We start from the raw sequence: 13,370 nt of genomic DNA, 5'->3' as shown, positions 1-13,370 counted from the left end.
AATGCATTAATGTAGAATAAATACATTAGAAACGCTTTTTGATTTTGAGCTTTTTAGCTTTAATCGATGGACATATCTTTCATACGCTTACTGTGACCAATTTTCACGATATGAATATGCATCTTAACTATATATAAAAAAGGGAAATATGTGGTATTCGTCAATGAGACTAATGAATATGCAATTTTTTTTTTTATATAAATAAGGCCGTTCGTTTGCCTTTTATAACTGACTATGCGGTATGGGCTTTGCTCATTGTTGAAGGCCGTATGGTGACCTATAGTTGTTAATGTCTGTGTCATTTTGGTCTCTTGTGGACAGTTGTCTCATTGGTAATAATACCACATCTTCTTTTTTATATACAATATGACTAACAAGTTTATAGCACATTGGTATAAAAAAGCGAATACATAAAAGCTTTCTGCCAATGATACAAAAATCTCAATAAGAAAACGCATCATTGCCATTAGTATATAATACAAAACAACGACGAAATTCCTGATTTTGATCAGTCTCATGAATTTGCAGCAGGTTTCAACTTGTTGTTTTTATAAAACCGAACCCAAATTACATCTCAAGACATGTTTTCAGATGCTTTGGTTCATCCTTATATCGTGGCTTCTTTTTCTGAATACGGAAACGACATTGATACAAGAAGATCTTCCGCCGGCCATGATAGAATGTTTGAAAACTTTTGATGACCGAATAACTACACACCAAGCTGCAGTACACAAATTCTGTTGGGATTTTTTCAACTGGGAGAATAATTCCGACTACACAAATTCAATAAGCCCTAAAATCTATGAATATGTCATCAGACTGTTGTCACCATTTTTTCCCATGAAACCGCTGGGAATCACCAAAAGTATAAGAAAGGAATACCGACTGTTAACTGACAGAGAAAGAGAAGATTTTCATAAAGCTGTTCGGATGTTAAAACAAGATACTGTAAGTTAATCAGTGTTACCTTATGCCTACAATAATCATTAAGAATAAATGGCTTTATAAACATTTTCTGATTACAAACGACAAGCACACTAAGAAATTAACACACATACTGACAAAAAAATATATCACAGACAGAAAATAAAGAACACTAATAGACGATCAATGGAATTAGTTTTTTTCTCACTAACATCATGAACAAGCTCGGAATCGAAAATTTCAGAAATATGAAACGATGTTCATCAAATGACAAAAACACATTACTGCCAACATAAATAATATGTTTCTATATTGAATTCGCAGTTAATTTTTTTGTATCCTGTTATCATTTTTATCGAACTATATCGTGAAAAAAGTAATGTAAAATTATTTCATACATTGCATTGTTAGACTGTACATATCATTTTTTAAACATCTTTTGTATTCTATATTATTTTTGATCACTTGGCGAAAAGACGAATGTGAACTTTTGCTAACAATTGGCGTTCTTTGTCTGTCGAACATTTTTTTTTCAAAAACATTTTCTTTTTAAACCACCTTGGTTAATTTATAACCAAACTTGATCTGAATCACCGTAAAAGGTTCTTTTTCAAAAGTCATGTGCGCGATTGTTAAATCTTAACAGAAAGCATGTAAAGGAACTTTTATTAATGACTTCTACTCAACTCCCCTCACTACTTTTTTCTAAACTTTAGGAAAATAGGTTTGATATGGAGATTGAATAATTTTGACGGTTAGTCTATGTTTATATGAGCCAAGTAGTCCCTTAAAAGTTTTTATCTTCTGCTAAATACCCAGTTTCGATTGTTATAACAATGTCATGTTATGTTTGCTAACCTGTTAACAGAGTGTTCCACCAAACAAATACGATGCATTAGCTGACCTTCATACCTTTGCGGTATCCCCTTCAGCTCACAGAGGACCTAGTTTTCCAGGCTGGCACAGAATATTCCTAGTGTTGTGAGTTATGTTTTTTGAATGACCTTTTTACTTTAGTATCGGACACGGAACAGAAATGCTCTCCAATTTTGAAAGGTAACGTGCAGCGGAGCGAGCGGAGCAGTCTAATATGTACTGTTCTGGTACTAAAAATATTGATTTGTTTTGTTTCAAATTTAAAGTTTGTTTTTTTTTCCATTAAAGACACATATATTCATCTTTTAAAAATCGCGACGCCTCTTTAAAATATGATTGCAATCTCAAAGACTACAGATGCCTTTATATCTGACTAGAATAACTATTAAAATCGAATGATAGGGCTGCCCGTATATATTTTTTGAAAACTGTATTACGACATTTAAAACAGCATTTGAGTAACAAAACAGCGAAAAAATAGATAAAATGCCTTGTTAAAATCTATATAAAAAATAACAACCAGAAGACATTTCGAAGTTTGGTATCTTTTGATGTTTTTTTCGAACTATTTGCAGATTTGAAATGGCTATAAAAGAAATGGTCCCCGGAGTTATCCTGCCATATTGGGATTCTACTCTTGATAGTAACATGATAATTCCAGAACAATCAGTTATGTTTTCTGAACATTTTGCTGGAAATAATATGGGTTATGTTACCACTGGACCATATCGAGATTTTATTGGACCAAACACTGGTCCACTTCATAGAAATATAAGTGGAAGTGGTGCTGCGATATCTACCGAGTATGCAGCTAATATATTAAGTCAGACTCGAACAAAAGACATTACTTATCCAACGGCAGATGATAGTAATTGTTTAGAGGAAGCACATAACGATGTTCATGACTGGATTGGCGGACAAATGGGAGAGATTGATACATCTGCAGACGATCCATTATTTTACGTTCACCACGCCTTTATTGATTATCTTTGGTCTCTTTTTAGGATGTCACAAAAAGATAAGGGAATAAATCCCGAGTTTGATTATCCTAGGACTGCGTACGGGGAACATCATCCGTTAATTGACATGAAACCATTTGGATATTTTAGAAATATACATGGTTACTCGGATTACTGGACAGATCATGTTTACAGTTACGAATATTCGCCTTTTTGCACTCCAGACCAGCCTACGTGCAAATCAAAATGGCTGAAATGCGACACGAAAAATTGGCGGTGCATTTCTCAACATATGCCTTTCCAAGCCGATATAGAAAAATCTATTCCAAACGATTTTTTGATTGACGGAGAACAAAACTTAGACTTGTGGTGTTTTGTGACTGTACAAATTTACTATGGTACTTTTGCTGACCATTTACACTCCTCTTATAATGAACCTGATATGCTAGAATTTGGACATCTTAATAAAAAACAACTAACACATCACGAGTGTCAACAGAAAGATCAGAATAAAATTGATATATATGTTGGATCTAACGGAGTATCATACAGTGGTCAATATCTAGACTTTGTTGTTATGGATAAAAACGATCCATTTGCTACTTCGAGGCTTAACATAGCCATATCGAATAAAGATGATTCATCCTCTCATATATCTGCGCATGATTCTTGCGGACGACTTTGTTCCCCCTTGTGTCTGGTTATCGGGTCCAAGCCACCAAAATATAAACCATGTACTGGAATGTTATTGCACAAGAATAGTTCGCCAGATTATTGCAAAAAAGTAACTCTGGATAACACGGATGTTAACTACAAGTCTTTATCATTTATAAAATTTTATTGCGATAAATTTGGAGCCATTTTAAACGAGCAAAATACAAAGGAGTAGAAGCACTAAGATATTCAAGTACTAACTATTTGATATAAGTTGTCCTCCGCAATAGTTTACTGGCTAAATATAATTATAAAGATAGTTCAGAAATATGTCATACTAAAATTATATTCTGGCGATAAGTTGTATCTTTATTATAATACTTACTCCAGCCTTTGTTGGTTGCAAGTTTTGTTCTGTTTAGTAGTGGGATTTTTCGAATATTTTATCGAGTTATTTTAAAATTCAAAATGAATATTGTCCCCCACTCGGTTGGAAGAGGTTTGATATGATTTCTTTGGGGCAATACACTAGATCAGTACCTGCTCGATACCTAAAGTTATTCCATTACATTGTAATTTTAAATTACTTATACATTCTTGTGAAGACTTTGACGAAATTGTACTATAGTGTGTTATAATTTTCAATTAACGCCATTACGTTAACACACATGTACTTTATAACCCGAAATTTCTGTAAAGACGCTAACAAAGTATTTTTGTTATAATTAGGGGGAAAAGGAAAAGGTTGGATGGCATCCAAACCAAAAGGACATTCACTAAACATCAAAAAGTGTCTATGGTCACCTAAGGGGAGTTGCAGCCTTTAATACTGGCAGTTTTATAATTAAACGCTCTTATCAATCTGTTAGTTCCTTTGTCTTACTGTATTATCCCATTTTACTGTATGAAGAGAGACAACTTAAATGTGGCACGGTAGTATTTCCTGGTCCATAGGGATAATGATAGCCTTTTTAGAATTTTGACCACTTTCTTAAACTAATTCAGAGCCTACACACACAACTGAAGTACATGTATCTTCATTAAAATATTCAGAAATTAATTGAATATGTATGATGACCGTTTAATTTTTCAGCCACTAGTGCAGCTCAACTACTGAATTATGAATTATTTTTTGTTTGTTTTAGCAGTATTATAGAAATTGCCATATAAGCGGTAGGTTTGACTAGACATAAAACCCGGTTCAAATCCACCATTTTTTTTTTAAGTCAGAAGTATAACCATTGTTATCAAATGCAAATAGTCTGTTCCATGGTGTTTGTTTTTGAAGCAGTTCTGTGTTTCTGTTGTTTCGTTTTTTGCCTCTTATAGTTGACGTGTTTCCCTCAGTTTGTGTTTGTGACGCGGATTTGTTTCAGTCAAATCGATTTATGACTATTGAACAGCGGTATGCTACCAATGCCTTTGTTCAATAATTTCATATATTTCACACCTGATTCCTCCTACAGTAGATGCTGTATATTTTGTTCAATCATAGTGTTCTCCTCAGATACATTGACGTTGGGGTACACAACAGATCAGCATAGTTTCTGGAGAGTAATCACTATCGTGCCATCTTTATTATCTAAAATATGAGGCTTATGCCTATTTATTTCTTAAATGTATATTATTATTCACTTTGTTTAGTTTGTTTTTTATCTACTAGAGAATATAACAAATTACGACTTTGAGGAACTGAATCTCAAGTTCTCTTTTTTTAAATTTTGTTATTTTGATGTGTCCATTACATTATTTAATTAATTAATTAAGTCTTGAATATCCTTCAGATTATTTATGTGTAGCATGCATATTATCGGAATTTCAAGAAAACGAAATTTTTTAAAGCGGTTAATCTTCAGGATTTTAATGCATGCAATCTATTATATATTCTTTACATTTTAAACTTCTATTTTATCTTTTTTCTAGTGACTAGATCTCTGGAAATATAATTGATTCGTGTATCATTTCTCGACATTCGGCTGCAGTTTAAAGAGCTCTAAACACATGTAGTAATCAAGCCTATCTTTATAATAGCTTACTCTACTCTACTTTATAGTTTATCATATATAGGATTTTGCTTGCAATAAAATATCAATATAAATCATGATTGTGGTGGTTAAAATGTACGCGTATCATTAACGAAGGTTATTTTTTTAAATAAAAAAAAACCCATTAAAGTCATAAGAAACGAGTGACCATGAAAAATAATCTTCCTCCAATTCTTGAACCAATGCATACAAACATCATAAACTTAGTCTTCTTTTCAAGACTTTTCCATTTTTTCCGCATAAATTTCGTTTTATAGTCCATTTTTTGTTGTTGTTGGGAAAATATGGCAGGTAATTAAAGTTCGTGTTTTGAAGCCGAAGTTTAACGATTGTCACCTGTTTGTCAACAATCAACAAAAAAGCGACAAAAAAGCATGCAAATTGAGCACGTGTTCAACATGTAAATTCAGATAATAGTTTATTTTAAGGACATCCATGCATATTGCGATCATCGGATTTTTACGAGATGGGTCACACTGAGGTCACTTTGCGTACGGAAAATATGTCGGGGGAATTGCTTCCTTCCAGGAAGCAATTAAAATAAAGTAAACTTCTTATAAATATGAATAAATTAAAGAATTTTCTTCAGAAAAAAGTTTATGTACATAAGTTTTATAAAGAAAACTATCCATTGAGTTATAAAAAACATATGCATTATTTTCTTTAATTTGAGGTTTCTTATGACTTTAACGAAAGAATTGCATTCCCAAATATGAAGTGTGGTATATTTTTGTTATGTTATAATTACTGTTAAAATAATGTATTGTTAAATAATGTGATATTTTAAGGATAGAAATAAATAGTTTTGTTGATTATTTATGTTTGGTCTTACTAACGTTTATGTTGTGGGAATGGATCTGATCAATAAGAGATAACAGAGTTTACCGAAGAACAGAAACCGAGGGCAGTGCACAAACTCCATTAGTACTGGCACCAATTGCGTCAACAAGGCAATCGCCACCTGCTGTGCACAAGGCCACCCGTCATTTGGTGTTGGTGACCAAAGTTCTAGGCACATATATGTAGGTAACCACTGGGCCTTGAACAATGAGTTATGGAAGATCTGCATCACATATGACAACAGAAATGTTCCAATTATCGTAGACATAATATCTTCCTCTTTAAACCGATTGTGACATCAAATAAGTTGAATTTATTTTTATCAACACGACAACTCTTACGTGTAAAAAGTAAAATCACAAAAATACTGAACTCCGAGGAAAATTCAATCGGAAAGTCCCTAATAACATGACAAAATCAAATGACAAAACACATCAAACGAATGGACAACAACTGTCATATTCCTGACTTCGGTACAGGCATTTTCAAATGTAGAAAATGGTGGATTGAACCTGGTTTTATAGCAATATACTCTTTAGCACATAAGATAACCTCGGTATATATCGACTGGGTTGGTTGACATAGCTCAGTATTTTTTCTATGTAGTGGTACTCTTTAGCACATAAGATAACCTCGGTATATATCGACTGGGTTGGTTGACATAGCTCAGTATTTTTTCTATGTAGTGGTACTCTTTAGCACATAAGATAACCTCGGTATATATCGACTGGGTTGGTTGACATAGCTCAGTATTTTTTCTATGTAGTGGTACTCTTTAGCACATAAGATAACCTCGGTATATATCGACTGGGTTGGTTGACATAGCTCAGTATTTTTTCTATGTAGTGGTACTCTTTAGCACATAAGATAACCTCGGTATATATCGACTGGGTTGGTTGACATAGCTCAGTATTTTTTCTATGTAGTGGTACTCTTTAGCACATAAGATAACCTCGGTATATATCGACTGGGTTGGTTGACATAGCTCAGTATTTTTCTATGTAGTGGTACTCTTTAGCACATAAGATAACCTCGGTATATATCGACTAGGTTGGTTGACATAGCTCAGTATTTTTTCTATGTAGTGGTACTCTTTAGCACATAAGATAACCTCGGTATATATCGACTGGGTTGGTTGACATAGCTCAGTATTTTTTCTATGTAGTGGTACTCTTTAGCACATAAGATAACCTCGGTATATATCGACTGGGTTGGTTGACATAGCTCAGTATTTTTTCTATGTAGTGGTACTCTTTAGCACATAAGATAACCTCGGTATATATCGACTAGGTTGGTTGACATAGCTCAGTATTTTTTCTATGTAGTGGTACTCTTTAGCACATAAGATAACCTCGGTATATATCGACTGGGTTGGTTGACATAGCTCAGTATTTTTTCTATGTAGTGGTACTCTTTAGCACATAAGATAACCTCGGTATATATCGACTAGGTTGGTTGACATAGCTCAGTATTTTTTCTATGTAGTGGTACTCTTTAGCACATAAGATAACCTCGGTATATATCGACTGGGTTGGTTGACATAGCTCAGTATTTTTTCTATGTAGTGGTACTCTTTAGCACATAAGATAACCTCGGTATATATCGACTGGGTTGGTTGACATAGCTCAGTATTTTTTCTATGTAGTGGTACTCTTTAGCACAAAAGATAACCTCGGTATATATCGACTGGGTTGGTTGACATAGCTCAGTATTTTTTCTATGTAGTGGTACTCTTTAGCACATAAGATAACCTCGGTATATATCGACTGGGTTGGTTGACATAGCTCAGTATTTTTTCTATGTAGTGGTACTCTTTAGCACATAAGATAACCTCGGTATATATCGACTGGGTTGGTTGACATAGCTCAGTATTTTTTCTATGTAGTGGTACTCTTTAGCACATAAGATAACCTCGGTATATATCGACTGGGTTGGTTGACATAGCTCAGTATTTTTTTCTATGTAGTGGTACTCTTTAGCACATAAGATAACCTCGGTATATATCGACTGGGTTGGTTGACATTGCTCAGTATTTTTTCTATGTAGTGGTATGTAGACGGATGTTTTTTTTTTTGTATTTTCCAATACTGATGTCGATTCAAAACGTCTTAAACGAAACAAGAATTACTGTAAAAAGATTGATTTGATTGCTTACGACACATCAGCAAAAAAAGGCTTATTGCATAGACAATTTAGAAAAACAACTTTGCTTGAGGAATTTGTACCCTTGTTTCAACACAAATAATATCATGAACTGGACATTCACAGATACAATATATCATTTAAAACATGATCATATGATGAGCACTTGTAACTTGGTGGATGATTTCATCGGGGTCTGACAATTCGGCATTATCAGCTAAGTTTATATTAAAAGATACAGCCTGAAGTGATTGCCGTCTGTGATTTATAATTAGGTGTTATTATTCAGTTCTTATACAACCGAGATCGATTATTTAAAACAATATTTTATTTTCACGAGTACAACATGTTTTTATGAACCAACCTTCCTCTTAGTAGGATCCTAACTAGGAAAGATATAAGATATCTGAGAGACAAAACACCCAAAAGTTTCAAAGCTGCGGAAGGTAAACTTTTCTTAAGTTGTTGAAACGAAATGAAATGAACTACACATTTACAGGCCAATGTTATTGTTTAATTATTCTAATACCGATGCACTAGTTTCACTAGGCAGCAGTCCTGCGTTAATTGCTTTTTAAAAAAAATGTATTATTTGCGTCAACTATAATTTTTCAGAGGTACCAACATCACCTGTCACAAAATGTACTTTCGCCAGTTTACCTTTTGTTCTAATCGTACATAAGAATCATAATGCCCGCGTCACACTGTCCCGATTTTTACGCCGATGGCAACACGATTATGGAAATGTTCAAAATCGGGACTGATCGTATCCAGATCGGGCTATTCGTAGTGCCATCTTTAACCATCGGCCACTTTTTCTAGCCTTCGGGGACAACTTCGGGAAGGGTTCTAAATTTTTTAACATGTTAAAAAATCCCCGAAGGTGCGTCCGATGTTGAGGGTTCGTATTGAGTTCGTATCACCATCCTCACCATCGTAATGTCACCGGGAATGCATCTTTGAACATCGTATTGCTTTCGTGTTTCCATCGTTTCCATCGGGCAGTTTTGACATTACGATGTCTACACGAATGAATCACGAAGCTACCCGAAGGTCTTATGATGGCAACACGACTTCGTGAAGATCTCGAAATCCCGTCGTTTTGCCATCGAATAAAAGTACGAAGGCGACAAGATGGAACTACGACGGCAATAAATCCAGCTAAATGCAAGTTAATTTTTCGCGCTAAAATACATTTAAAGTGCCATGCGCGATATGCACTGGTCAGTCTAATACGACAGTTAGGAAAGACGTTCACAAAACATGGAGCACATATCATATGATTCTATGAGAACAAGAAAGGCGACAGCGTTGTTTCTATTAATTCAAATGGAACAAGAAGAGCAGCTATTACAGTCTCAGGATTTACTTTTACAAGTAAAATATTATTTTTATGCCCCACCTACGATAGTAGAGGGGCATTATGTTTTCTGGTCTGTGCGTCCGTTCGTCCGTCTGTTCGTTCGTCCGTCTGTCCCGCTTCAGGTTAAAGTTTTTGGTCAAGGTAGTTTTTGATGATGTTGAAGTCCAATCAACTTGAAACTTAGTACACATGTTCCTTATGATATAATCTTTCTAATTTGAAAGCCAAATTACACTTTTGACCCCAATTTCACGGTCCACTGAAAATAGAAAATGAAAGTGCATGTTTCAGGTTAAAGTTTTTGGTCAAGGTAGTTTTTGATGAAGTTGAAGTCCAATCAACTTGAAACTTAGTACACATGTTCCCTATGATATTATCATTCTAATTTTAATGCCTAATTATATTTTTTATCCAATTTCACGGTCCATTGAACATGGTAAATGATAGTGCGAGTGGGGCATTCGTGTACTTTGGACACATTCTTATTTGTCAATTTTTCATATCAAGTAACGTAAAGAAAATCATAAACGCGCATCGTACACCAACACTGCAGGTACACGTATATTGGGAAACCAACTTTTTCTTCATTATTCTGATTTTTTATGTATCGTCTGAGTTGTGTCACACGAATGTTTACTCCATTTTGTTTTCTAAATGTCATATTTTGCCGCATTTGTTGCTTTCCCCACATCTTTCCTTTTGTCTATATTATTATGATATTCTCCTGGAAAGAGCTCTTTTTAAATAAAAGGGATCAACGAACCCATTACCTTACCTTTAAGATAGATCAGTAAAGATGGTACAGATTCTACAGATGGTAAAGATGGGTGATTATTCAGACTAGTGCACACATTTTACAGTTCAAACAAGGCAATGCCGAGCGTGGCATCCCCTCGTATGTAACATATTGGGGACAAATATGGACACTATATTTGTATATGACACATGCAGAAAATAGTAAATTGAATATGAATATTTGATATCAACCAAAACATTCAGTAACTGAAAATACCTTTAATATTGTCTTTAGAACCAGCAGGTAAAAAAATGAGCAACCAATTTCCTGTGTATTATGCTATTTCAAGGAGAAAAAAACAAGTCCCTCTGCATGACCTTGACCTTTGGCCTTGAACGTAAAAAATGCCAGATCATTACAAGGAGGATCAATATACCAAATGTGATTAAAATCTTTGGAAGCATATTGATCCGCAAGGGTGATATTGCCTTGTATTACAACTGCAACTGTGACCTTGACCTTTGAACTTTAAAGTCAATAGCGCTTAAGATATTCTTAACGAGTAACGCCATACCACGTTTTGAGCATTTTGGTTCTAGAGTGTCCATAACAATTTTATCTACACGCAACTTACATGTACATGTAGTAGGCGAGATGATAATAAACTAAGTTTAAATGTACAATATAATATATATTCAATATTGATCAAACAATTTAAAACGCGTGATGCCTTCGGCATATAATTTAAATGCATCGTAAGCTGTACACGACGTCTTTTAGACATCGTATGGCCATCGCGCCATCATCGTTATCCATCGTGTAGCCTTCGTGATATGTCGTGTAGGCTTCGGCTGAGATATGAAGCTTAAATACCCGTCTTCGGTTAACCTTCGCATGTCCAACTTTTGCTATCGTATATAATTTCGGCGCCATCGTATAGACTTCGTTATTCATCGTACTTGCTTCGGTCACTTTTTGGTATTTTAAGGAGATCGGGACCAACTTCGTACGAACTTACAATTTTCGCATTCGGGTGTCCATCGTATATAAAAATCGGGACAGTGTGACGCGGGCATAAATAAAATATCAGATATTGTTATGATATGGTAAAATATTAAGATTAATTTAGACGAGTCTATTGTTGCAAGATTTGCCAAAATGATAAGAAAGTAGAAGCTTCTGCTGATTGAGTATTGACCCCGTGCACAAATGCTGTATTCTCTATATGCCCCTTTCGGGCCCTTAATTGGAAAAAAAATAAATCTTATCTTATCTTATGCTATAATTATGCATTATACAAGCATCACAATCAACTGATTTTTCTTAATGCAAATAGTTTTTATGATTTTGTTTTTTTTTGCATAGTTGTTGAAAATCCTGATGCATTGTTTTTTTTATGAAAAAATAAATCAGGCGCAATCCTTTTCTTTTATAATGGCGCAAAATTGAAAAGATACACGACATTTAAAAAAAACAACAGTAGCACACACGTAGCATTGGCGCAGATCAGTTGCAGACCAAAAAGACCAGGTTTGACGCAAAAGGACGCAAGTTTGGCGCTTTACAGATTTCTCGCATCAAGCATTAACCGTTTGGCAAATGGCTATGTCGTATGTATTGTATTGAATATATATATGCCGTATGTATTGTATTGAATATATATATATATATGCCGTATGTATTGTATTGAATATATATATATATATGCCGTATGTATTGTATTGAATATATATTTTCCGTTCACTTATTCAGTAAAATGGTATATTAAATGTTATTCGTTTATGCAGATTACACCTTATAAATTACGAGAGCCTTTCTTGGTAGACATTCAAAACTCAAACAAGCATCGGAAAGCAAATTTAAGGGGAGTACGAACATAGAAACCTCCAGAGCTATAAGAACAAAATGGATATAAAAAGAATAACCAAATTCATCTAAGGTTAACTTTTCCTGAGGGAGTTGGAATTTTCGATTTTTTAAGATTTCATTATTTATCAACGAAGGATATACAAAAACTTGTTATAGATCATGTCAGTGCATGAACACTGATGGCTGAGCTATTGATATTTTCGGGGACCAACAATCTACCAACAGTTAGCCATATAATTACCGTTAGCTGTTCACAAATACAAAATAACCATCACCAGAATTATCTGAATATTCAGACCACGTTTCGGTGATAATGTCATTTGCTTGCTTGTGAAGATAAGGCCAGTACGACTAGTTTAGCATTGTATAGCTAGAAGCCTTGTTAAGTAAAGGATATGTGTTATATTGCCTGTTTGTCCGTTTTATCTTATACAGATTGTCTATAATTGATTATCATAATATAATTTTTGTTTACTTTTTTGTCTGCATTCTTTAGTGTCAACTGATCAAATTAAATATGTTTGCTACTTTCGATCCCATGCAGTTAGTGTGAAAACCTTTTTTCTTGCAATTTGGAAGCATGCTTTATAAGTGCAAAACACATAGTTCATGATATATCAGACTATCAAAAAGGTTTTTACTGACCAGTAACAGTTACTATGACAGTTGTCTAATATATGACCGGAACTTCTTACCCTTCCGGAGTTCATCACCGGTGTTGGTGCTGTATTGAACAATAAATTTCATATTTGAAAAATGCACAGGGGCCAAAATGCGAAACCACACGACTAAATATGAATTGCTACCTTAGTTGTTTGAATAGTTCTGTGGTTTTCTTTTTCATGTTTTGTTTTTCTTATTACCTTGGTATTGTCCGTTTTCTTTAGGCTAATGGTTCTTAAATGCCTTACTGGTATGGTCTCCATCTTTTAAATTAGATATACAATAAAAAATGCTAACCG

General features: G+C 34.3%; 1 protein-coding gene across 1 annotated transcript; it reads left to right on the top strand.

The window, feature by feature from the left end:
• Nucleotides 1–2,382: 2,382 nt before the first annotated feature.
• On the top strand, nt 2,383–3,769 carry LOC143080510 (putative tyrosinase-like protein tyr-3). Its single transcript, XM_076256382.1, has one exon. It carries the CDS (start codon nt 2,383–2,385, stop codon nt 3,646–3,648), a length of 1,266 nt encoding a protein of 421 aa, XP_076112497.1. The 3' UTR covers nt 3,649–3,769.
• The last annotated feature ends 9,601 nt before the right edge of the window (nt 3,770–13,370 follow it).

Source organism: Mytilus galloprovincialis, chromosome 1 (genome assembly GCF_965363235.1).
Source record: "Mytilus galloprovincialis chromosome 1, xbMytGall1.hap1.1, whole genome shotgun sequence".
Classification (NCBI taxonomy): domain Eukaryota; kingdom Metazoa; phylum Mollusca; class Bivalvia; order Mytilida; family Mytilidae; genus Mytilus; species Mytilus galloprovincialis.
The sequence above is the reverse complement of the archived record's forward strand: the minus strand, read 5'-3'. Positions and strand labels throughout refer to the sequence as shown.

Bases quoted from the DNA above. Each gene is read 5' to 3' on its own strand.
- LOC143080510 (XM_076256382.1), top strand. From the start codon at position 2,383: ATGGCTATAAAAGAAATGGTCCCCGGAGTTATCCTGCCATATTGGGAT.